The sequence below is a fragment of the Urocitellus parryii genome, chromosome 6, assembly GCF_045843805.1.
Source record: "Urocitellus parryii isolate mUroPar1 chromosome 6, mUroPar1.hap1, whole genome shotgun sequence".
NCBI lineage: Eukaryota > Metazoa > Chordata > Mammalia > Rodentia > Sciuridae > Urocitellus > Urocitellus parryii.
In genome coordinates this window covers 80907726-80934827 of record NC_135536.1, presented here as the reverse complement: position 1 = coordinate 80934827, position 27102 = coordinate 80907726, and the positions used below count along the sequence as shown (strand labels likewise).

The window sequence follows — 27102 nt, the reverse complement described above, 5'->3', positions numbered from 1 at the left end:
TTTATATATTATTCCTTAGGAATTGAGGTTGAGAATTATCATAATCTATGCTTTTCAAATAATTTTCTATATGATTTCTTCTGTTTTCAGAAGAGATTTTCCCTTCCTTCTAATTAGAAGACAAAATGGCCTCAATATCAGCATGCATAAGCAAATGAGAGTAGACAAAGAAAGGCTTATCTCCGAGTTTTATCAGCAACAAGGAATGTCTGTGTTCAAAGAAGACTGTTCTAAATACAATCATTTAAGAGATCTTCCTGTAACTCACTAACTGTCTGCATATTCTCCTCATTGCTACCTTCATTTCAGGGTTCCGTAGTGTGTAGATGACAGGATTCAGAAAAGGAGTCAGAACAGCATCAAAGAAGGCCAGGAACTTATCCAGGTGTGTGGAGGGAGATGGCCATGTGTAGAAGAATATCAAAGGACCAAAGAACAAGACCACCACAGTGATGTGAGCTGACAGTGTGGACAGAGCCTTGGAGGAACCAGCAGAAGAGTGCTTCTGAACAGTGAGAATGATGACAACATAGGAAATGATCAGTATGAAGAAGGAGCCCACAGAGATGAAACCACTGTTGGCTGTGACCATGAGTTCCAGTCGATAGGTGTCTGTGCAGGCAAGTTTGATGAACCTAGGAAGGTCACAGTAAAAGCTGTCCAACACATTAGGGCCACAGAAGGGCAATTTTACTACAAAAGCTAATTGAACCAGTGAGTGCATAAGGCCAACCACCCAGGCAGCCACTAAAAAGAAGATGCACATTCTTGGGCTCATGATGGTCAGGTAGTGAAGAGGCTTACATATGGCCACATATCTGTCAAAGGCCATGGCTATGAGGAGCACCATCTCCACACCACCAATGAGATGGATGAAGAAGATCTGGGTGATGCAGCCTCTAAAGGAGATGACTTTGTGCTTCCTGAAAAGGTCATAAATCATCTTTGGGGAACTGACAGAAGAAACACCCAGGTCAATGAAGGAGAGATTAGCCAACAGAAAGTACATGGGAGAGTGTAAGTGAGGCTCAGAAGCCACCGTGAACACAATGATGGAGTTTCCCGTCATGCTTGCCACATAAAACATGGAGGAGAAAACAAAGAGGAGTAGTTGGATACCCCAGGAGTTGGTGAGTCCCAGGAACACAAACTCCGACACCACAGAATGATTTGCTCCATCCATTGGCTTTGTTGGAGGTGCTGCCTGAAGAACAATAGGAGAAAATACAAATTTTTAATAGACCAGGAGGAGAGAGGTCAAAGTTATAAAAACCTAGTTTTAGTTTAGCATTAAACCAACCTAAATATCAACAAGTATATGAAAAAAGGCTTAACATCACTAATGAATCAGGGAAGTATTAACTAAAATCACAGTGAAATATTAGTTTATACTTGTTAAAACAGTTATTATCACAAAGTCAAAATATAACAAGTTTGGGGTGGATATCAAGTTACAAATTCTTTGTACACTGTTAGTTGGACTTTAAGGTAGCAGCAATTCAGGAAAATAGTATAGAGATTTGTCAAAAAAATTGAACATTATGTAACTCAGTGATAGAGCACTTTCTTAGTATGTACAGGACCCTGGATTATAGCTCTAATATCAACAGAAACAAAAAAAATTATAGTAGATCTTCCATATAATTCACAATTCCACTTGTGGGCATATATATGAAGGTTAGTGACGTTATTATGCCCAAAAGACATTTTCCTATATTTATCACAGCCTTATTTATAATATGCTGAGAGAGTATAATATATTTGAGACAACATGACATGCCCATTGACAGTTGTATAGATCTCTCTCTCTCTCTCTCACTCACACACACATTCTATACCTTATTAAAGGATATTCTGAGTTTTGTGACATCATGAATGAGAATTGAGGTTCTTGTGCCAAGGAAATTAAAGAGACGTGGAAAGACAATTACTGAGATTTCACTTATATGTATAATATATAAGAAATCACATTCATAGAAGCAGAGATTATTATGGTGGGCCAGGAGTGGATGGGGTGTGGTGGCGAGATGTAATGGGAAGATATTCATCAAATATTCAGTTTGGATCCTTAATTTTGTATATCTGTTTTACAGTGTGGTGATTGTGGTTTATAATAAATGTGTACTTCATACCTGAAAATTTCTAAGAAGTAGATCTGGAATGTTCTTCTCATCACAAATAAGCATAGATTGATTCAATCTTTTTACAATGTGTATATACATATCAAAGTCTAACATTGTTCACCAATAATATATTTAATATGTATTTTCAATTGTACCTTAATGAAACTGGAAATGGGGGAGAAATCCACTTATTATGCCCACACAGAGAAGTTGTTGGTTATCATACAGAGTTGTTCTGTTCTATGTAGAGTTGTCTCTGAATTTAATATGCTTTGTCCCAGAGAAGTTGCAGTGATGTTCCTCATGAGATAGGTTGGCCAACATGGGAAATTGATTCAACCCCAAGTTCTTTCAATTTTTCCTTCAGAACACATAGTTCAGTCAGAGAAAACTATTCACCTTTTCTCAACTCATGCCTCCACCAAGACCACAAGATTATTCTGATAAATAAGCCCTTCCTTCCTACTCCCCACCTCTGGAAAACATTTATCTTCAAAGTTTATTAAATGTTTACCAAACCTAGAAGGTCTTACTTTATGTTATTTGGATTCTCTGATGCAATGAAAAAGTGGTCGACAGAGAGGTGCAGGTCCATGAACTGTCAATTACCAGTTTGCATCACCTTAGCTACTGAAATGATGAGTAAGTGTTCGAAGTTTCTCCAACAATTTGATATTACAATGAAAGATAAACATCTGAATTTGCATTCTACTAAATGAAGCACTGGGGGAGAAAAATAAGATAATGTGAGAATCATTGCCTTGGAGGATCTGAAAGCTTAAACCTATAAAGGTCACTGTGGTGTAATAGACAATATTTTGTTGAAACATCTGTGAAAGGACTTAGGACATTACATTGTAATTTTGACTGTACTTAGGGAAGCAACATAACATAGTAGAACGAAAAAGGACTTTGGATTCAGAAAACCAAAATGTATACCATAGTTCAGCCACTGAGAAGCTATATTGGGCAAGGTACTTAAACTTTTACTCCTCAGTTTATTTATCAGATGAACAAATTTAAATATTGACTTCTTATGGTAAGTTGTAGGGATAAAATAATTAAAGGTTGTAATCATGCATTCAGGATATTTGTATTCGATATGTAGATATTCAGTAAATATTAATATTACTTTCCTTTCTTCACTTACCCATTATGGTGATTAATGCATGAGATAAATAAATAAAAATGAGAGATGTCATTGACAAGTAGAGAATATCTAAACACCATGTCTGAAAGATATTTCAAAATATAGTGGCTCATTCTACTCAATAATAGATTATAATTTTAGTGATCAAAAGTAAATTTTAAATGTAAATTAAATGTATTTCTTTATAGTACTTACTACAGACATAATTTGTTGTTTTGTTCTCCTTTATTAGACCACAATCCCCATAAAGTTACAGACTACATCTTTCTTCTCTCCAGTGTTTCCCAAAACTTAGAATCACAACAGGTACATGATGGGAACAGTGTTTTCTGAAAGATAGAAAACGATGTGTTTGGATGATTTAAAGGCATATTAAGTTATGCCTAATTATATAATTAAAGACGATAAGCAGATCTCAGTTCTGAAGTGGCACAGAAAATAGAAAATGTAGTATTATAAAATTGATCAAGAATTGCAGAATATATGAAATTAAAAAAATTAAAGGAAAATCTGAAAAGGACTCTGAAATTTGGAAAGTATGCATGTAATGAAAAGGGAAGAGAGAAAAATTTCATTTCAAATCATATCTTAGACAGTCTCTAAGATATGATCTACACTGTTCTTTTAACCTATTCTTTAGAAATAGTATAATTATAAACAAATTATTATATATCTCCAGGAATCTTTTCAGCACTAAGGCTCTTAGAAGATTTTCTCCATTAGTTTTCATGATCTATAAATTCAGTTGTCTTTTTGGATCTCTGATCTTATGAAGTAGACAGGAACCCAAATTTCTCTTTAAAGTGAGTTTAAAACAAAATGAGATGGAGCTATGGAATGTAGATGTGCCAAATGGATGAGACTATATTCCTTAAATATCAGGGAATATAAAAGCTCATAAAGTTTGAGCCATTACAGCTTTAAAGTCACTTGATGGTCAGGGTTCAAATCTCATTCTAGAGAAAAAGTCCTGGAAAGATTTAGAGCTGATGCTTTTTTAGCTAGAAGTCATCAATATCCTCAGGGAAACTCCTAAGGAGCGCTTTTGAAATCATCTTCTCTTATAAATCAGCTGTCCTTGAAATAATTTTTCTTAAATGCATTAATTATGTTAATTTGAAATAATTATATATCCATGATGTAAAAGACAAGACCTCTTTACCCTGTCTTGTGATTGATCCTTTTCCTCTACTTATATAAAATTTAGAAATCCTCCAAATCAGATGCCCAGACATTTAATTTTTATGGATGAAATAAATATTTGGTAGGGGTTCCAAATACAGAGTCATCAAGTTAAATGGGACCTATAGCAAATCTATGTGTCATCTAAACCTTTATCTATATATGTTTCCTCTGACCTCTAAAATATTCCAAGTTGATTATTTCCCTCAGCCCAAACTTACTGTGTTTTTACTCTTTAAAGTGTCACAAAACATTCTTTATATCCAAGCAAAATCTAACCCCCTCTAATTTGAGAACATCTCTACTCTTATTACTCTGGGAACATATCCTTTTCAAATAAATGCCTGTTTGCTTAAATGAAACAAAGTCACCCTGTAGCTTTCAATTTGCAAGTCTCAGAAAACAACACCTTATACATTTACTCTTTGATTTCCTTTCTCAGGTACACTCAACTCCAGAAAATTCTTCCTTTGTGAACACTTTTTAAACTCTTCACCATTCTTCTTATCGTTCAGAGATTAAACTGGTATAAACTCTGATTATAAACTATGGGGAAAACACAAATATAGTAACTCTTGGTATTTTTAAATATTATTGCACTTTGAAATTTTTGTCATCTGTAGGATTTCTCTTTATGCTATTGATTGTACATTTCAAAATGATATTACTTTAGAAATTATTCAGCTTTTGGTCATTCATTGGTCTCCATGTCAAATTTTTATTTCTATTCAGAAACCATCTTTTGAAAAGCCAATGGAGAGAAAATGTAGAACTTTTTTTAGTTGTTTTTAATTTTCATGTGTCTTTTTTTTTTGCCTATTCACCAAGTGGCAGAAGATGAGATCATCAATGTAATCATCAATTACAACAGAATGATTTATTGAAACCTCTGCAGAATTCAAAACATTATAAAACTGTGCCTTTTTCTAATGTCATTCACATTTTCCTAGGCAAAATGTGGTTTAGTTCTAGGTTAAAGTCAGTTAGCCTTTTCTAGTATGTCTGTAGGCTTTTTCACAATGATTATCCTGTGTTATTCAATTCCTTCTCCAGGATACTTTCTATTTCACTTTAGGATACACTCATGCCCTTTTGGATCTGACTCAAGTTCACAGCTATCCCAAGAACAGAATCATGTCTCAAACTAAAGCCATGCTTCCTATTATTAAATTTATTCCCATACATTCATTTTACCTGTATAAAGAGAAGAGCATCTTCTGGGACTCAGGTTTTCCTGTGCTCTCTAATGTAAAAGTCCATATAATGTCCTGCAACAGGAAGATATGAAGCTAATTTTATATACCACAGAAGCAATGACCAAGTGATACTACAAAAACATGATACCTCATGGTTTAGGGACTTTTTCCCTAGAGAATTTTTTTTTCTTTTTTTTGTCCGTGTGACCAGAGGATCTAAAAAACTCATAATAAATGAATTCTAGATAGGGCAGAGAGGTGGTAGGAAAAAGGAGGGGGCAGTAAGGATGGTAGAATGTAATAGACATCATTATCCAAAGTATATGTATGAAGACACGAATTGGTGTCTTTATATACAACCAGAGATATGAAAAATTGTCTGTATTTGTGTAATAAGAATTGTAATGCATTCCGCTGTCATTTATTTTTCAAAAAATCAATAAAAAAGAGAGGGAAACAAAGTGGAAATTTTTTGGCATTTTTGTGCTATTTTGTTGCAAATTTGATAATTCCTATAAATAGGTAAATATTAACTTAAAATTAATATAAACAATTCTAAAAAAGACAGAATGCTACATTTTTAGAATATTTAAAAGCTTTATTTTTATATAATAATATATCATGTAATTAAGAATGTGTAAATGGATTTAGCCATATAGAAATTCATTCAGTCAATAAAGCTTAAAAGTGAATAAAACAACTAAAAATATCTATTGTTTGATTTTAAATCAATTATGTTACACCTATACATTTAAATTCTCTGCAGCCACTAAAAAGCAAGTTCAACTTTGTTGTGTTAAATACAACCGCAACATATTGTTAACAAAGTGGATAGCAAAATAACATGTAGTATGTTGTTGTACTTATATGCTTATATGAAGCTGGACAAGTGCACAATAACTCTTTCAGTAACTATATTGTTATATTGTGTGAATGTATGAATATGTAGTAAGAAATTCACCACTATGCATAAATGCAGTGTATGAATTTAAAAAAAATATGAAGGAAAAAAGAAGAGAAAATTTGCCAGAACAGAGGGCAAGTTTTCAAATAGAAAAAGTTGTTTTAAATTGACATGTAAATTATAAACATTTGTATGGTACAGTGTGATAACTCCATACATGTATACAATTTGTAATGACCAAATCAGAGTAATTATCATTTCACCTACTTAGCATCATGCCCTTCAGTCATTTGGGGAAAATGAAATTTTATTCTTATAAATGCCTGAATTACGTATAAAATCATCAACTGATGGGCTTGGGTTGTTCTTGCTTTCTATTCGCTTGAGTTGAATCACTGGGTTATTTATTTGAAAATATTTTTTTTGTGTGGGCACTTATTGTTATGAAAATCCTTTGTATTAGCACAAATTTTAGTATGATGAATTTCCAGTTTCATTTTTTTTTTAGAAAATTTTAAATTTTCCTTTTGATTTCTTTGATGACCCACTGTTTGTTTAAAAGTGTGTTGTTTGCTTTGTGTGTGTTTGTAAGATTTCTGCAGTTTCTTTTTTTGGTTGATTTGTAGTTTTATTCCATTGTGGTCAGAAAAGATACATGGTCTGATTTCATTTTTTTGTATTTATTGATACTGTTATGCCAGACTCGTGGAACCCCAATAGACTTCCAGGAGCCGAATCCGATGCAATCACACAAGAGTCTTTATTGTAAGCTCGAGCCTGGACTCACAACCATTCCCAACACAGTGGTCCCAGGGAGTGAGTCCTGGTCCTTTGTTCAGTGAGATTTTCTAGGTTTTGGGGGGATACTCTATGCGTCACAACATCACACAGCAAATCATTCCATACTGCAGGAAAATTAAACAACGCTTAACATTGATTAGCACATTCAATGGTGTGAACAAGTTGGGTAGGGGTGATTGGCTAGTACAAGAGGGGGATTCGTTTAAACTGATTGGTTTAAGCCACGAGGGGTGTACGTGCTAAACTGCATGGTTTCCCAACATGTTATCAACCACCATAAACTACTTGGGGGTCATCTGGCATTCTAGGTATTTTCCCTGTCTCATGCTGATAGGAGGCTGCTAGGGGGTTGCTATGGGTCCTCACCTAGCTTAACTGAGTCAGGGACACCTGGCGCCTCAGACCTCTCCTGTTATTTACAGACAAACAACTCAGCAGGGTGGGTATGTGCTTAGGAGTGCTCTGTGGGTTTTTCCAAGGACAAGGGTCATGCCCCCTTCCTTAGGACAGGCTTTGAGGTAGAAGCTGCTGTTATTTATTTATTTTTTAAAATGGAGTCATACCAGTTTCTCAATACTTGTTTTATGTTCTAATACATGGTATGATCTAGAGAATGTTTCTTGCTGATGAAAAGAATGTAGACAGGGGCAGTGGCACAAGGCTGTGATCCCAGCAACTCTGAAGACTGAAGCATGAGGATCGAAAATTCAAGGCCCTCCTGGGCGATTTAGCAAGACTTTGTCTCAAAAGAAAACATAAAAAGGATGGTGAGTGTAACTCAGTGTTAGAGTGCCCCTGGATTTTATCCCCAGTGCTTAAAAAAAATAATGTATATTCTTCTGCTATTGGATGAAATGTTTTGTAAATGTTGGTGAGGTCCATTAGATCTATAGTATAGTGTTGAAGTACTTTTATTATTATTGTATTGAATTTTTTTTTAGCTCTAATGACATTTCTTGTATAAAATTGTGTGCTCCAGCATTAATTAGGTACAAGCGTATTTTTAATCATTGTCTCTTCCTGTTGAATTGATATTTTTATCAGTATTAATGACTATCTTTGTCTCTTTACAGTTTTTGACTAATGTCTACTTTATCTGATATAAACATAGCTGCTCTTGCTCATGTTTTTTTTTTTTTGCATGGAATATATATTTTTTCTATCCTTTTACTCTCAGTCTGTGCATCTTTATTAGTGAAACAAGTTTACTGTAAGCAGCATAATGCTGGCTATATTACTTTTTAAAAATCCACTCAGCCAGTCTGTTTCTTTTAATTAGGAAATTTAATTCATCTACATTCAAGGTTATTACTGATGAAGAAGGACATACTCCTGTCATTTTGTTCATTTTCTTTTGTTTTATTAGAATATTATTTGTTCTTTTCTTCCTCTTTTGTTCCTCTTTGTGCTTTGGTGGTTTACTGCATCCATAAAGTTCTATCCATTTCTGTTTCTCTTTTGTACATCTATTTTACTGTACATCTATTATACATCTATTATAATATTCTTTGTTGGCAGTTATTTTATTTCAGATTTGAAGTTTATCAATTCATACCTTTTTGATTTATAAGGTTCCTTTTAAGAAATCTGTCATTTTAATTGGGGTTTCCTTAAATGTGATTTGCCACTTTTTTCTCTTTGTCTTACAGTTTTGACAGTTTGACTATCATGTGTTGTGGTAAGGGTCTTTTCTGATTCTTTTCTATTCTGTCTGTTTGGGTCCTGTGGACCTCTTGTACCTGAATGTCTGTATTTTCCCCCATGATTAGGGCAGTTATCATTCTATCATAGCATTGAATAGCTTTATAATGCTTTTCCCATTTTGTTCATTCAGGTGCCCTCAATGTTCAAAGATGTGTTTGTTTAATGGTTTCCCAGAGGTTTTGGGGTTGGTCTTTTTCTCTTTCTTCCTTCTTTTTTTCCTCCCCTCCCGACCCCTTTGACTAACTGAAATATTTCAAAGGCCTGTCACCAATCTAATCTGTTGTTAAGGTTTTAAACTATATTTTTAAATTTGATTTATTCATCTTTTCAAGATTTCTGTTTGTTTCTTTTTCAAGAACTCTCTCTTTGCTGAATTGTTCACTCATACCTTGAATAGTCTTTCTAATTCCTTTGAATTATCTGTTACTTTAATTTCATTCAGTTTCCTTATAATCATTCTTTTAAATTCTTCTTTTAAAATTTTTTTAGTTGTAGATGGACACAACCTTTATTTATTTGTTTATTTTTTATGTGGCTCTGGGGATTGAAACCACAACTGTTCTACCGCTGAGCCACAACACCAGCCCCCTTTTTAAATTCTTGATCAATATTACATCAATGATCTTTTCTTTGAGGTCTGTTTCGAAAGAGGTGTTTCTTTGGAGGTATCACCTTACCTTGTTTTCTTGAGAATCTAAATTGAGATTTGTGCATTTGATGGACCAATAGTTTGTAGCACTTTTATAAGGTTTTTGTAGTAAGTGATTTTCTACTGAAGATGTGTCTTTTGGTGTTAGTTTGGTGTGCTACAATGGCTTTGATTCCAGTTCATCACCTTGGTGTTGTTACCCTATAACTTTTTTAGCTCTAATGAGTTGTGGTATAGTACTTATGATGGCATGGTGAGAGATCCCTCACATTTCTAGGGATAACAGGGGAAAGTGGGTCATCTAATGGTCCCGCTGTGTGTGGTGCACACAAGAGAAGGTGTGGTGTGTCCACTTTGTGGCCATCCCAGCAATTGGAGTAGTAGCACTGGAAATGTCAAGCAGAGTGGGTATTTACCAGCAGTGGTGGAAGACCTTTGTTTCTTTTTTATTTCTGTTTTAATTAATTAATTAATTCATTTCTGTGGTGCTGGGGATTGAACCCAGGGCCTTGTGCATATGAAGCAAGCACTTGGCCAACTGAGCTATGTCCCCCGCCCCTTCTTTTTTTTTTTTTAAAGTAAGAAAAGTATTTGTTATATGTTGTACAAAAATATGTATTGTTATTTTTTAATCAATATTCAAATACTACTACCTGTTAATACTAAAGTGTGAATATGGGTTTTAAAATTCCAGAGGGCATTTTTAAATGTTGAGAAACTATTTTGAAATGTTTATGTAATGGCAATAACTCTGAGGATAATATTGATGAGGATAATGATAATATTAATGCTGTTATGAGAGTTTCTTAGCTTATTTATATAAGTAGATGATGAATGATTTAGAATTTATTAAATGTATGTTACATGATATCAGTGATTTTGGACTTTAAGGATTATTCTGGAAGAGAAGGGAATCACATTTAATCAATGCTATAACATTACAGAATAAGACCTTTGTACTTAGGAGTGGTTTGGGTGTCTTAGAACTGTGGTGGGGGATATGAACCATGGAGTGCATTCATAGGTTCACTGGTGGCCCAGCCAACTACATGGCACAGGCCAACTAGAGAAGCATGTTGGGCTGATTAGGGCAGCAGTTTGGACAGACTATGTGGCTTGACTGGAATATGGCAGCAGCTCTGGCCCAGCTGTGGCATGGGGTCAGTTGTAGTCATCAGTGTGGCTCCATTCCACTATGTCTCCTGCACTGCTACGGCCTGGGCTCTATGGGTTGCAGAAGAGATAATACAAGTTCCTTTTCTGGAACAGAGCTATGGTGCAGACTTTAGGGTACTCCTCTAACTTGGCTGTAGTCCTAGGGTTGCCAGCATCTGCAGTGAGGTTGTGAGTGTCCACAAATATGAGACCCAATGGGACTCTCCCATTCATCCTTGCCCCTGCATCCTTGTCCCTCCTTGCCCTGGGGAATCCTTCTGGCCAGTGGAGTATGTTCATGGTTGCTGGTGTACTTTATTCCATTCTCTCAGTTTTCCATGAATTGCAAGATTATTATGTTGCCCTCGTTGATCTCCATAGGATCTCTCAATTTCATACTTCTTGAATTTGTTCCTTCATTCATTCCTTTTCTGTTGCTTATTGCTCTGTTTGCTTTTCTCCTCACTCTTTCCCATTTTAAACTCTTTTTTAAAAGCTTTGTGTCTTGGTATTCTTCTATTTTTTTTTTACTTTTTTTTAATATTTATTTTTTAGTTGTAGTTGGACACAATTTTATTTATTTATTTTTATGTGTTTTTAGGGCTCAAACCCAGGGCCTTGCACATGCTAGGCAAGCACTCTACCGCTGAGCCACAACTCCAGCCCTGTACATTATTATTATTATTATTATTTTTAAAGAAAGAGTGAGAGAGAATGAGAGAGAGAGAATTTTAATATTTACTTTTTAGTATTTGGCGGACACAACATCTTTGTCTGTATGTGGTGCTGAGGATTGAACCCAGGCCGCACGCATGCCAGGCGAGCACGCTACCGCTTGAGCCACATCCCCAGTCCAAGTACATTATTTTTAATAGGTAGTATTGGGAGAGCTGAGAGGCAACAAATAATTTCAAGTTACATTCATCCTAGCATTGTCAACCTCAGAGAAAGAGGTCAGTTTCCTAGCATCCATATTAAAATCTAATGAAAGGATTCTAATTGGCATTGCTTTTGTTCTTTAATGGGTCAGGTCTGGACCTCATTTCACCTTTGGGGGAGGGGCCAAGGTCATGTGGTTGACAGCCTATAAAGAACTGCATGGATTTGAGGAGGGTAATTTTCCAAATGAAAGAAGTGGAGTATAGCTACCAGTGAAAGGGGAAAAATGATTCAGAACAGGCAAAAAATAGTCACCTATTTTTATATGAGATACAAATTAATATTCTTGGATGAAGTATCCCCCTTCACAGGTGAAATATTAGTGTTTGTCATGTTGAATTCAATACTCATTTATTTGTTAAAAACATTCACTCTTTGTTCTTGGCATTTTTCAAAGTGTTTCGCCGAAAGTGTTGTTTTCTTCTTGATTTTATGTATGACATTTGTATACATTAACATTAAAAGTTTTGAGTCACACTCTGTGAAAATTTAAAATTGTGTCTTCCATATTTGCATTCTTAGGAAATTCATTTTCCTGTCATTACTTAATGAATATTAATAAACATGTATTTTTCAAATACTTGATCTACATAAAATTATTTTTGGTGGAAATATAGGAAAAGATCTATTTTTTTCAATTTTGCTTCATTAATTTTCTCAACACATCTAGTGAGTAATCTTTCATTTCCCTTCTAATTTGTAATAATATCCATTTGTTAAGTTACTTTATTATATAAAACGTAGTCCTTGTCATTTTTGTGATTCAGTCCCATATGACATCTCTTAGATGCCTCTTATGTGCTTTGACTGAATAGATCTGAAACAGTGCTCAGCATTCACAATAGCTAAACTGTGGAGCCAACCTAAATGCCCTTCAGTAGATGAATGGATAAAAAAAATGTAGCATATATACACAATGGAATTTTACTCAGCAATAAAAGTGAATAAAATCATGGCATTTGCAGGTAAATGGATGGTGTTGGAGAAGATAATGTTAAGTGAAGTTAACCAATCCCCCCAAAATCAAATGCTGAATGCTTTTTCTGATATAAGGAGGCTGACTCATAATGGGGTAGGGAGGGGGAGTGTGGGAGGAATAGATGAATTCTACTTAGGGCAGAGGAGTGGGAGGTAAAGGGAGGGGGCAGGGGATTAGCAAGGATGGAGGAATGTGATAGACATCATTATTCAAAGTAGTGTATGAAGACATGAATTGGGTGTCAAAATACTTTATATACAGAGATATGAAAAAGTGTGATATATATGTGTATTAAGAATTGTAATGCATTCCACTGTCATTTATTTATTTATTTTAAAAAATCAATAAAAAAATCACCAAGGTGTCTGAATAGAGGCACAGAGCACTTCATTTGCTTCTCTGCAAAGATCAAAGCAGTAGGTGCATAGCTGTGATTGAGGTAGTGCACATAGAAGCAGAACTAAACTTAACAGTAGATAAATAGAAAAATCACGATCTACCCCCGCCCCCCCAAAAAAGGAAAAGAAAAATGGAACCCATATAGTATTTAGATCTGGGACAGCAGCATAGCAAGAGAAACAAAATATCACAAGTTAGCACCAGCTGCCTTAGCTTCACAGCTGGGGGAGGAGGATTTTACCCTTTGTAGGAGTAAAGGAAGATAGAGTGCCTGAAAAATCCATCACAGTAGATAATGGCAATCCCATCTATTGGAGAGTTTTACAACCCTCACAGGTTTACAGCCTAAGTAGATAAGAAATTTGAAATACAGTATCTTCTCTTTGGAAAAGGAATTCACTTCATCTCCGAGCAAACCCCCATGGTGTTATAACTAGGAGCCACCTTGAGAAGAGAACTATTGTCTGAGTTTGGACCCCTCTTGGGGATCAGATGCCCTATATGTTCTCATCTCTGAGACCCCACAGATGATCCACTGCAATGGCTCAGTGGGTAGTTGCTTCATGTACCAAACATTGCTTAGTAGAGTGACTGATGCAAACCCACTGAGAATGCTGTATTATGGAGAAATGGTGTTCTTATGTGGAGGGGAGCAGAGGTCACCATCCTTAAGTGTTGAGAGCCACAGCTGAAGGGGCCCCAGCAAACTTCCAGCTGCCAGCAAACTTTCAGACTGCCAGCTGATGATTGGCTCACAGCGGCCCCAGCAACATCTAGCTGATTGGCTCCTCTGTGGTGATGCTCATTGGGGGACTTCTTTGGCTCCGCCCACGCGACCCAGCCAATCGGGCTCAAGAGCAGGAGGATTGTGGGAGGTGGTGAGGCTTGTGTTTGGGAGAGAGGCTTGTGGGAAGCCGGTGGTGGCAGTTGGGCTCTGAGGGTTTTTCCTGAGGACCTGTTTTGTTTGGCCTGTGTGGTTCTAAAAATAAAGTTCGTTTTGTAAGGGTCCGGTGAAACGTCGGAGTAAGAGACCGCAAGAGACTGTTTTATGCAAAAGCAGAAGGGTGGGTTTATTTGGAGACCAGCATGTTAGGGCTCTCTCTATAGCAAAGAGAGATAGAGCCCTGAGAACAGTTTGAGCAGAGCTTATATACTTTCCTTGGAGAGGGCAGCGAGAGAAGTTACATTTTGTAGTTTGGCAGTTGGGGACAGCTCATTCTGGGAACAAGATTAGCAGACAGTCCACAGTTAGGGACAGCACATTCTGAGAACAAGATTAGCAAACAGTTCTTAAAACTTCAACAGTGTTTTGTTAAGCATATAGAGAAACAGAGTGACAAGTACCTTTTTTATTAACCTTTTATTCCCCACTTCTTCTTCTGGCTACTTTTAATCATAAAAGTGATCATTGGGGGGTGTCACATTCCGTGTCTGCTAGTGGGGTATATTGTTGTCTGATTACCATAAGTTTGATTTGTCCAATTTGGGCCTGGAGAAAGGAAACTACACGGTTGAGCAAACAGGGTCCTAATGTTAGCAACAATATAAGAATTATTAGAGGACCGGCCAAGGCTGATAAAAGCGTAGTTAACCAGGGGGACTGTGTGAACCAAGACTCATACCACCCTTTTTGGGTTTCTCTCTCTCTTTGACGCTCTTCAAGGCGTCTTCTTAGTTTACTCATTGATTCTTTTACAACTCCAGTATGGTCAGCATAAAAACAACATTCTTCCCTTAATGCTGCACAAAGGCCCTCTTCTCTCAAGAAGAGGAGGTCTAACCCTCGCCTGTTCTGTAAAACAACTTCAGAGAGAGAGGTTAAAGATTCCTGTAAAGCTGTGATGGAGGTTTCTAATATCTTTAAGTTTTGGTCCATTGCTGTTTCTAATTGGGTCATTCGTTGTGTCCCACGGACCAGGGCAGTAGTCCCTGTGCCCACCCCTGCAGCAATTCCCATTCCTAATAAGATGGCTAAAGTGAGGGATACAGGTTCTCGGCGAAACCGGGTTGTATGTTCCTCTATTTGATCTTTAAATGAATCTGCGTCATGATAGAGCACTCTGGGAAACATCTGCACCATTACACAATAATTTACAGAGCTGTTAAATATCTGGGCTGAAATGCAAGGAGTCAACCCTGTGTCACATGCCCACAAAGTTCCATTATCAGGAGTAAGGTAACCCTGTGTGATGTCAATATTTTTTGTCTGGATACATAAGCGTTGTTTACTTTTAGGTGGAGACCCTATACATAAGCCTGCCCCGGTTACTTCTGGGAGGGTCAACTTAGGATTTTCACCCCAGTTACAGGAGGAACTCTGCGCTTTTACTGCATAAGTCCCATCAATTGCTATCCCTTCATAATAAGGGGGAGCAGAGGAGAGACAGAGCCAACAAGACTGAGTGAGATCTGGTTGTGTGAAATTCAGCACAGCAAAGGCTCCTTCAATTAGCTTCCAGGGGAAGGGGTTGACTTCACTCTGAATTGGGGAAGTAAATGAAGGTGAAACTTGAGGAGTATGGGAAAGTGAAAGGTCCCTAGTACGTTTAGGTTCAGGTGGTCTATGAGGCCCAATTTCTGGCTTGATGGGATTGGGTCCTATGGCCAAGGGAATTTCTTTTCTCTCCAACCTGATTGTGAACCAAAGGCCAAAATCATATCCTGTGGTGTAAAATCGCATTCCATAGGTTTTTCCTGAAAGCTATGCCCAGACATTTTGGTTTCTTCCTTTGGAGGTGAAGGTTATATTTAGGGGGTTGCATAGGCTATTTGTGTTACATGGAGTAGGGTCAACTAGTCCAGAAGCTTCCACTTGGGGACTCCGTTTAAATGGAAGACATTGTTTGGGATTTAATTTAGTATTATTTCTTCCTACCCGAATCAGACTGTTAGGGGAGTCTGGGTTCCACCAGACAGCCCCTGTATGCTCACATCCCCATGACTTACAGAAGAAGTTGGCTTTTCCTCCACACAGCCGTGACTGTTTGCGGCTTCGATTGTCCGCTGGGCAAATATAATAATCCAGGCTAGCCAACCTACATCTAACTTGTATGTCACTACATCCATAATGTTTGTTTCCATTATCTATGATACGGAGGGGATTTAATGGAATTTTAGTGGCATCTTTTTTATCAGGGATATCCCAATAGGAAAGACCTATAGCCAGCTGACAAATATCCGGGTGGAGAGATGGCCACCAGGTCCCTAAGGGGGCTGTGTGCGAGACAGACCATACTTCCTGTCCAGTAGGATTTATGATCAGCCATCGCTGCTGAACGGGCTGATGAGGATTAGGACTATTGATGGTCAAGGGGAGGATCCATAGCCCTATCCACATGGCGAATACGCAATTTGAGAGGGTTATCAGTCTTTTCCAATTTCCAGCTAGAGTCTGGACAGGGAGCAGGCTTGAGATGAGAGGCATGGATCCAGGAGGTGATTTCGTCTACCTTTACTGCTGTAGGTGTTATAAGTAGCACCTGGTATGGTCCTTTCCAGCGAGGTTCTAGGGATGACACCTGATGTCGTCTTACGTAGACGAAGTCTCCTACTTGATATCGGTGTGGGGTCCCTTCGTCCCCAGGTTGGTAGGCAGTGGCCAGCTGTTTCCACAGGTATCGCTGGGTTCTTTCAAGAGCTTTTAGTCTGTCAAGCAAGGGGGTGTGAAAGGAATCATTAGGTCTTAGAGTTGGGGTCAGGTCCCTTATTGGAGGAGGGGCACCATAGAGAATTTCATAGGGGGTGAGGTTACACAAAGAAACAGAGGGAGTATTTCTTGCATGAAACAGTGCATAAGGCAGGAGCATAGTCCAATCTTTTATGCCGGTCTCTAAGCTTAATTTCGTCAAGGTCTCTTTAATGGTTCTATTCATTTTTTCTACCTGTCCTGAGCTCTGGGGTCTATAAGCGCAATGTAACTTCTAATTAATCCCCAGGGTCCTGGCTAACCCCTGACTTACCTGGGCCACGAACGCCGGTCCATTATCGGACCCTATTACCTTAGGCAGGCCATATCTTGGAAAAATATCTTCCAGGATCTTCTTGACCACCATTTGCGCCGTTTCATTTTTTGCGGGGAAGGCTTCAATCCATCCTGAAAATGTATCTATAAAGATTAGGAGATATTTAAGTCCATACCTTGCTGGCTTAATTTCAGTAAAGTCCACTTCCTAGAATTGTCCTGATCTGGTTCCTCGAAGGCCCCTTCCTATAGGAAGCTTGGAGGGGTAAGCATTAACCAATTGATAGACCCGACAGGCTTTTGTTACTCGTTCAGCTAATTCTTTTCGCTGTGAGCTGGTTAGTGGAAAACTCTGTTCTTGATCTTTTAGGAATGCCTGCAGTTTCTTTGAACCAAGGTGAGTGAGTTGATGTACATCTTTAACGTAGTGTAGGGCTTTCTGAAATTGCAAGTTGGGTTCAGTGTTGTCAAGGAGTTCAGTGTCAGTGTCCTCAGATGTTAAGTTGTCAGGGTGCCCCGATGTAGTTAAATCTCCTGACTTATATTTCCCCCGTATGGAAAGTGTTAACATGGTTACTCTGTTTAGAGCTGCCAATTTAGCCTCTTTATCTGCCCTCCTGTTTCTTTTTTTTTTTTTTTTTTTTTTTAATATTTATTTTTTTTTAGTTTCTGGTGGACACAACATCTTTGTTGGTATGTGGTGCTGAGGTTCGAACCCGGGCCGCACGCATGCCAGGCGAGCGTGCTACCGCTTGAGCCACATCCCCAGCCCCTGCCCTCCTGTTTCTGTCCGCTACGGGATTGTTTCCTTTCTGATGCCCTGGACAGTGTACTATAGCTAGTTCTTTAGGGCTTCGTATTGCTGAGAGGAGGCGGAGGATCTCATCTTTGTTCTTTATTTCTTTTCCCGCCGAGGTTAATAGTCCCCTTTGCTGGTAGATAGCCCCATGTATATGAGCGGTAGCGAAGGCATAGGGGCTATCTGTGTATATGGTGGCCTTTTTACCTGCTGCTAGCTCTAATGCCTTCGTGAGGGCGATCAGTTCTGCCTTTTGAGCTGATGTTCCCTCTGGGAGGCTAGAGGACCAGATGACTTTAGTTCTGCTAACAATTGCTGCCCCAGCCTATTGCTTACCGTCCTGGAGAAAGCTGCTGCCATCAGTGAACCATATGACCTCAGGGTGGGGCAGTGGCTGATCCTTTAAATCCCGTCGTATACTGGTTTCTTCTGCCAGTATATGTTGACAGTCATGAGTGACGGGTTCTGATGATTGTTCAGGTAGTAGTGTAGCCGGGTTAAGTGGGGTGGGGGGTCCCAATATTATTTTATCCTTGTCAAGCAATAGGCTCTGATAGTGTGTTATTCTAGAGTTTGATAGCCATCTGTCTGGTGGCTGGTGGATGATGCTCTCTAGGGCATAGGGGGTTATAACAGTTAGCTTCTGCCCCAGAGTTAACTTATCAGCATCTTTGATTAGTAGGGCCACTGCTGCTATAGCTTTTAGGCAATGAGGCCATCCACTAGCCACTGGGTCCAGCTTTTTTGATAAGTAGGCTATAGGCCTTTTCCAAGGTCCTAAAGTTTGAGTGAGCACTCCTCGTGCTATTTCTTTCTTTTCCTCAATGTAGAGAGTAAAGGGTTTTTCTACATTTGGGAGTGCTAAGGCCGGAGCAGATAGCAGCACCCTTTTGATGTTATCAAAAGTTTGTTGGTGTTCAGGGTTCCATTGGAATTTGGCATTTCCCTTTAACAACAGGTATAAAGGAGCAGCTAAGGTTGCAAACCCAGGTATCCATAACCTGCAAAAGCCAGCAGTCCCAAGAAACTCTCTAAGTTGCCTCTTATTAGATGGGGGTGGTATCTGCACAACAGTTTGTTTTCTGGGCTCAGTGAGCCATCATTTACTGCCCCTAAGGGAATAGCCCAGGAAGATTACTTCCTGTTGGCAAATTTGGGCCTTTTTGACAGAAGCTCTATACCCAAGTTGAGCAAGATCAGATAGTAGTGCTTGGGTCCCAGACTCACAGTTTTCCTTGGTGTCCGCTGCCAGTAGCAGGTCATCCACATATTGGAGTAGGGTGACTTCAGGATGCATGGTTCTGAAGTTATTGAGATCTCTGTGGAGGGCTTCATCAAAAAGAGTGGGGGAGTTCTTGAATCCCTGTGGAAGTCTGGTCCAAGTTAGTTGACCAGATGTTCCGGTTTCTGGGTCTACCCACTCGAAAGCAAACAGCAATTGACTATCTTTATGCAGAGGCAAGCAAAAGAAAGCATCTTTTAAGTCCAGGACAGTATACCATTTTTGCTCGGGGTTAAGGGTGCTAAGCAGATTGTACGGATTAGGTACTGTGGGGTGAATGTCCTGCACTCTGTTATTGATCTCTCTTAAGTCTTGAACAGGGCGATCGTCCCCGGTTCCTGGCTTTTTTACTGGTAGCAGGGGAGTGTTCCAGGCCGATTGACAGGGCCTTAGGACCCCTAAGGCCAGATATTTCTGAATATGGGGCCTTATCCCATCTTTAGCTTCTTTGCTCAGAGGATATTGTTTAATATTAATTGGGGAGGCTGAGGTTTTTAATTCCACCATTATTGGAGGTTGTTTCACGGTTAGGCCTAACACAGCAGTTTCTGCCCAGGCATCTGGGTAATCTGTTATCCATTTCTGGGGTAGCTTGCCTGTTTGATCAGTCTTGGGGGGTGTGAAGAGTTGATATTCATCTTCTACTGACATAGTTAAAGCCATGACTATAGGAGTTTTTACTGGAGGATTTAGAAATTTCATTTGGGGGCCTTCAGGGTTAAAAGTTATTCTGGCCCGGAGTTTGGTGAGCAGATCTTTGCCCATCAATGGGGCTGGGCATTCTGGGATCACTAGGAAGGAGTGATGGATTTTTCCTTTTCCCAGGTCCATGGTCCTCTTAGTTGTCCAAGCCCGATATTTACTGCCATTAGCCCCTTGAACTAGAGACCTTTTAGTTGATAGAGGGCCCAATGGGGCCTTAAGGGCTGAGTATACTGCCCCTGTATCCACTTCAAAGTTTACTGGGGTCCCCTCCACTTCAAATGTTACCCTGAGCTCGGGGAGGGGATGTGAGCCCCGGCTTTCCTAGTCATCCTCCAGAGTTAGAATGGCTGGTTGGCGTGGCTGTTTCTTTCTAGGCCACTCTTTGACCCAGTGTCCTTTTTCTCTACAGTAGGCACATTGATTTGAGGCCAGATGTGGCTTCTGGCGTGGGCCCAGGTATCCCTTTCTGTCTACCTGTCTCCTAACTTCTGGCCTATTTGTTGTTGTGACCAGGACCTTAGTCAATGCCTCAGTCTGTCTTTTGCTTCTTTCATCTTTCCTTTCTTTCTCCCTTTGCTCCCTTTCTTTCTCCCTTTGCTCCCTTTTCTTTCTCCCTCCTTTGTTCCTTCTCTTCCTCAGTTTCTCTCTTATAGTATACCTTCTCAGCTTCTCTGACTAAATCTCTCAAAGTCATATCTTGTAATCCATCTAAGCATTGTAACTTTCTTTTAATATCCAGGGCAGCTTGCCCAATAAAGGCTATCATGACAGATGCCTTTTGATCCTCTGCCTGAGGATCAAAAGGAGTATATCTCCTATATGCCTCCATAATTCTCTCCAGAAACATAGAGGGTGATTCATTAGGCCCCTGAATAATCTCTCTTACCTTGGTCAAATTAGTCTAGTGGCTGCTCGGAGACCTGCTATTAGAGTCCGGCGGTAAGTGGATAGATGCTCCCTACCTTCAAAGGTGTTGGGGTCCCAGTTAGGTCGGTTCAAGGGGAAGTCAGCTTCGATTATGTTGGGAAGTTGTGTCGGTTGCCCATCTGGTCCGAGGATATTTGTTCTTGCTTCCAGGAGGATTCTCTCTCATTCCTCTGTCGTGAAGAGAGTACCTAAGAGTTGTTGGCAGTCATCCCAAGTAGGCTGGTGTGAAAACATCAATGACTCGATCAGACCTGTGAGCTGGGTGGGGTCCTTGGAAAAAGGGGGATTGTTATTTTTCCAGTTATATAGATCTGAAGAGGAGAAAGGCCAATACTGGTACACTTGCATTTCTCCACCATGGCTATCCTCTATCATTGGCCCATGAGGACGGAGGGGAAGTATCACGGGGGCTTCAGGATTTTTAATCATTCGCTGCTGGTGAGTTCTTTTAGCTGGGCCAGCTTCCTCCAGGGGAGGAGGGTCTATGTGTACCTCGGGGAAGTCATCTGAAGGGTGCTGGACTTGCTTAACTTCCTTCAATGGTGGAGAAGCTGAGTCAGCAGCACGGGAATCACTTAGAGGGTGTTGGGGGTTGGGGAATGGAGGCAGGGGATAAGGAAAGGGAGGACAGTCCAGCAGAGTCAAATCTTGAGACTCAGGGACAACAAAGGGTGGAGGAGGAGGTTTGAGAGATAGAATCGCAGGGGGAGGGGTAGGAGCAAGAACAGGGACAAGAAAAGCCTTTACCCAAGGAGGAGGAGATTCACAAAGGTCCTGCCAAGTTAAGATATACGGCTGTTGATCTGGATGACTATGTGGCCCCGGCTGAAAAACAATATCTCTGACTTTTTGAATCAATGGGGAGTAGAAAGATCCTTCTGGAGGCCATCCAACTCCAAAGGCGGGCCATTCTGTGGCACAGAGAGTCTGCCAGGTCCAGCGTTTTACTGAAAAAGAAAGATTTTGAGCCCTTATGCGGACTTCAGCCCAGTGATCAAGGGTCAGGGACAGAGGCGTGGAATGACTCTGTCCCATAATGAAAGTTACTTGAACAAGGACAGGGACAATACAAACGTGACACTAACACAGACACACAGTAAACAATAAATGTGTAACACAAGTTTAGAGGCAAAGATTAAAACAGACAGTGAATTCAACCTGAGAGAAAGAATAGATGCCGGCAAGACCAGACGGGTTGGCAGCAGAATACAGATGAGGACACTTTGTCCCTCCCAGATGGGGGCACCTCCGTCCCCCCCCAGAGTCTCCCAAAGTGTCCCTTGAGGAGACATGGTCTGTGGCTTCAGGGACACGTCTATCCATCACCGCCAGGGGGAGCTCATGTTCTCCGCTGACAACCACACTCTGCCAACCCCAAAACAGAAAACCAGAAAAACCAGAAGGCCCTGAGAGCTCACGCTCTCCAGCCCAAAACCAGAAGGCCCTGAGAGCTCATGCTCTCCAGCCCAAAACCAGAAGGCCCTGAGAGCTCATGCTCTCCAGCCTAAAACCAGAAGGCCCTGAGAGCTCACGCTCTCCAGCCCAAAACCAGAAGGCCTGAGAGCTCACGTTCTCCAGCTCAAAACCAGAAGGCCCTGAGAGCTCACGCTTTCCAGCCCAAAACCAGACTCTGAGCGATTGCAAAGGAAAAACAAGAAGGAGAAGAAGGAGGAGGAGGAGAAGAAGAAGAAAATAAGGCACCTTACTTAACCCCCTAAAGGAGTCTTGTTGAGGTCTCCCTGTCCGGCGATGCGCACTTCCCGGCCAATGCACCAAATGTAAGGGTCCGGTGAAACGTCGGAGTAAGAGACCGCAAGAGACTGTCTTATGCAAAAGCAAAAGGGTGGGTTTATTTGGAGACCAGCATGCTAGGGCTCTCTCTATAGCAAAGAGAGATAGAGCCCTGAGAACAGTTTGAGCAGAGCTTATATACTTTCCTTGGAGAGGGCAGCGAGAGAAGTTACATTTTGTAGTTTGGCAGTTGGGGACAGCTCATTCTGGGAACAAGATTAGCAGACAGTCCACAGTTAGGGACAGCACATTCTGAGAACAAGATTAGCAAACAGTTCTTAAAACTTCAACAGTGTTTTGTTAAGCATATAGAGAAACAGAGTGACAAGTACCTTTTTTATTAACCTTTCAGTTTCTTTTGACAAGTGGCTCCTGAATTGTGCCCAGCCAGACTGCGGCACTTAAGAACCAAGGGACCAGGGACCTCTTCTCCAGGTTTTGGGAGCTTGGTCAACAGCATGTAGTTTTTCACAGGTGTCAGGCCTGAAGAAAGTTGTCCATGTTGTCCCCTTCACTAGTCTTCCAGCACCACGCATGGTCTGTCATGCAGAGAAACAAGGCAGAGAAAGAACTCTATGGTTCCACTGTTGTCTGCCCATAGAGGCATACTGGGACAGTCCCTAGCCATGGCTCTAGCTCTCATCTTGCTCCCAGGGTGAACAGCCTAAGAAGGTCCAGAGAAACAGCTACATTCCTCTCTCAGTTGCACCTGTGAATACCTCAGTGGAGAGGAATTTTGCCTGGTTCTAACAAGGACCCACTGTTGCTAGATCTCTGGTGGGTACTATAGCTGAGAAAATTGGGGTAATAAAAGTCCCTGGTCATGGCCCCATCCCCAGGCTTGCAAAGCTGGGGAAGAGTCTGAGGTCAGTGTACTGGGTAGGCACAACCACAGTAGCAGAGAGGAAAATGCAACTTTTTCTGCCATCACACCTGTGCAGTTCCTCCTGCATCCTGTGCCCCATACCTTCTGTGAACAAGAACTGCTGACAGGATTGGGTTTGAGTGCCCACAATTGGGTATTGTAATTCTTGCCCCTGCCTTTCTACAAGAAACATCTGGACCCACAAAGTGTCTAATCAAAGGACAAATGCCTCAAGATCCCCATTTCTTCTCGAGCCACCAATACTAGAGAACTTTCATGTTACAGAGACAATACCAACAATGCTTGAGGAAATTCTCCATCACTGAATAGAGGCCACCATTTCCATTGTAGGAGTAACCCCGCACACTCTCTGCCTATACCATACCTACCTAAAGTGCTAGAGTCCCCACTCTTGTGCAATCCACAAAGACAGTGGGCCTCTCCAACTCCAATGTGATACACATTGTGTTCCAAATAACTAATGATCACCAAGGAAGCTACAGGGAATGTACCTTGTGGTGCTCAACTGGCAATAAACTCAACAAGGCATGACAAACTGTGTTGAGAGCCAAGGCCCAGTCAGAATGATGCCTGGCATTTGCCAGAGGGAGTGGTTGAAAGGTGATGCCAGCGAACCATTGAGATGATGATTTGAATTAAGCTATATATAATTGCTGTGATGCTGGATTGATTGAATTGTATATTTGACCTTTACTGTCAGGCAATAGGGCAGCTCTTGCGGCCTCGGGCACCCGCTATTTTGGAGTTCCCAAAGTTCTCGTGGGGTTTTGGAGAGATTGGACCAAGCCTGGTGGAGGGAGTTGTTCCCGTGTGGTGTGTGCAGTGCCGGTGAGAGTTGGGGAATAAAGAGTTGCTGTTTGAATCTAGAAGGCTTTGTGGCGACTCGGTTATTTGTGCCCAGCCAGACTGCGGCAAAACTGACACTCCAGGACACATTCTCAGGAGAAAGCTGTGTATGAAGACTATCCCATAAACGTGGTAGAGATGTCTAGTAGATGTGCAAATTAAAACATAAGAAAAAACAAGGTAACGTGGCATGTCCTAGAGATCATAACTCTCTAGTAACAGATTCCAAAGATACTGAAGTAGGTGAAGTGCCAGATAACAAATTCAAAATATTATTTTTTAAAAAAGCTCATTTGAGATCTAAGAAATTATAAACAGTTAAATGCAATTAGGAAGAAAATGCTAGATATGAATGAACAATTCAGCAAAGAGATAGAGATTGTGAAAAAGAACAAATAAGAGATATTAGAAACAAGGAGCTCAATATCAGATAAAAATTCAACTGTAGGCCTCAACAACAGACTAGATTGGGTGGAGGAAAGAATATGACAATATTGGTCAGAGCTTGAAGACAGGTCCCTTGAATTGTAAGATTCAGACAGAAATGAAGAAAAATTAAGAAAGAATGAAGAGAGCATTCATGATCTTTGAGACACCATTAAGAGATCCAGTGCTCATCATTATATTCAAAGGAGAAGAAATAATGGTTAAAGGCATAGAAAACCCATTCAATGAAATACTTGTAGAAAACTTCCCTAATTTTGGGAAAGATATGGACATCCAGATACAGGACATTTACAGAACTCTAAATAGACATGACCAGAAAAGATCCTCACCATAAAATATTGTAATGAAACCTTTAAAGGTATAGTAAAAAGAAAGAGTTTTAAATGTGAAAGAAAAAAAGTGTCAAGTCACATTTAAGGGCAATTCCATCTGACTGAGAGATTTGTCAGTAGAAACTATTGGCCAGTAGGGCATGGCATGAGGTATTTCAAGTTCTGAGTGAAAGTAACTATCAACCAAGATTATTATACCCAGCAAGGTTATCCTTCAGAATTGAAGAAGATATAAAGACTAATAGAAGACAAAATGAATTGAGAAAGTCTCTTGTCAAAATAGGCCTTATAAGCAGATACACAAAATGGGGATTATGACAGTTATGTGTAATTTTAATTATATTTTTCTTCTAGGTAATTCATAAGAAATATACTTATGGTGGTCTACTTTTTGGAATTTGATCACTTTGCAATGATACAATAACTAATAAATAATAATTCTTTTTTTTGTGGTACTGGGGCTTAACAAGGAGTGCTCTACCACTGAGATATACCCTTAGCCCTTTTTAAAATTTTATTTTGAGACAGGGTCATATTAAATTGCCCAGGCTGATCTTGAACTTTGATCTTCCTGCCTCATTCTCCTGAGTTAATAGGATTATGTTCTACCACATCCAGCTAATAATTCTTTATGCTGCTTACTTTCCTCTTTTTCCTTCCTGTTTGTTTCCTTCATAGAAGAAGAAAGGGTACAAATATTACAGATAGCCTCCCTTGTTCCTCAATCCTTCTGTGTTATGTGTCATGGGAATCTGACCTCACTGGGCTTCATAAACAGATTGCATTGTCCTGTATTGTCTGTTGGATTTGGCCAACAGATGAGATTTGAGATCCTAGATCAGATCATTTTATTCATTTTTTCTCTTCAGAGACACAGTGGGCTGGCTGTGTTACTCTCCAATGGCCCTCTCCAACCACAAATGCTTTATTTCTAGATTTTTACAACTATTCTTTGCCTTTGTCCCTTTAGGCACAGGAGAGGTAATGCTTCCCCTGCTGTCTTTAGTCTAGGACCCTTATTTTTCCTTACACTGTTCACAGCTTTGTGGATATTCTCTTTATTAAGCTCTCTCAAGTTATTTAATTTGTGCCATCTCTTGTCTTGGTGGGATCCTGACTGACATGAGTGTACAAAATTGAAAGTCAAAATCGTTGTTTGCTCCTCTAATAATCCTACTTTCCTGAATTATTTATGGAAAAATTTAAAATCTCTATTTGTCTATAACTATTTGTCTTAAACTATTTGTCTGTAAAAGTAAATATCTATCTATTTATTTATTATTTAGCAGTTCTGGGGATTGAGCCCAGGGCTTCATTCATGCTACAGAAAAGCTCTATCACTGAGCCACACCCCAGTGTTTGAATATTTTTTTAATATCTAATTTGAGTCAGAGTCTTGTTAAGTTGCCCAAACTAGCCTAGTGATTCTCTTTCCTTAGCTTCCCGAGTAACTGGGATTGTAAGTAGCTGGAATTGTAGACATGTACCACAGTGCCTGACTCAGAGGAGTAAATATTTATATGCATAGCAACCTAGTATCCATGCTGATTGCTCTCCACTGTTCTACTCAATAGTGTGTGGTTGAGTTTTATTGAGTCTGAACTTTGTTTTCAATAACTATTTTAGGAATTACTTCTAATAAGCCATTATCTATATTTGTAAAATATTCAACAAAATAATACAGATATATTTAGAAGGCAATATTCTACTCTCATTTCCTCTTCTCTAGTGTCTCATTATGAGTTGTTAGGACCTTTGTTTTTTTCTGGTGGAACCAAATAGGTCTCTGGGGACAAAGTCCTTTGACTCATGAGGATGTTCTAAACTCATGTCTATGTAGTATCACTTAGCCACTGTCCTGGACCTTCATTTCTACCTATGGCAGAATGTTACAGCTCTTAGTGTTAGAGAACACAGGATAATCTCAGATAACAGGAAGACACTC

The 27102-nt window shown here is 39.7% G+C and overlaps 2 protein-coding genes across 2 annotated transcripts; both read right to left on the bottom strand.

Moving 5' to 3' along the window:
• Positions 1 to 244: 244 nt before the first annotated feature.
• Positions 245 to 1186, bottom strand: LOC144255344 (olfactory receptor 4F21-like). The gene has a single exon (XM_077799831.1). It carries the CDS (start codon positions 1181 to 1183, stop codon positions 245 to 247), a length of 939 nt encoding a protein of 312 aa, XP_077655957.1. The 5' UTR covers positions 1184 to 1186.
• A 6152-nt stretch (positions 1187 to 7338) lies between these two features.
• Positions 7339 to 21890, bottom strand: LOC144255446 (uncharacterized). The gene is given in 6 exon segments (XM_077800142.1): positions 7339 to 7429; positions 16524 to 17718; positions 17870 to 20494; positions 20529 to 20831; positions 20834 to 21320; positions 21387 to 21890. Coding segments are annotated over 6 exon segments (5205 nt in total).
• Between the last annotated feature and the right edge of the window lie 5212 nt (positions 21891 to 27102).

Bases quoted from the DNA above. Each gene is read 5' to 3' on its own strand.
- LOC144255344 (XM_077799831.1), bottom strand. From the start codon at position 1,183: ATGGATGGAGCAAATCATTCTGTGGTGTCGGAGTTTGTGTTCCTGGGA.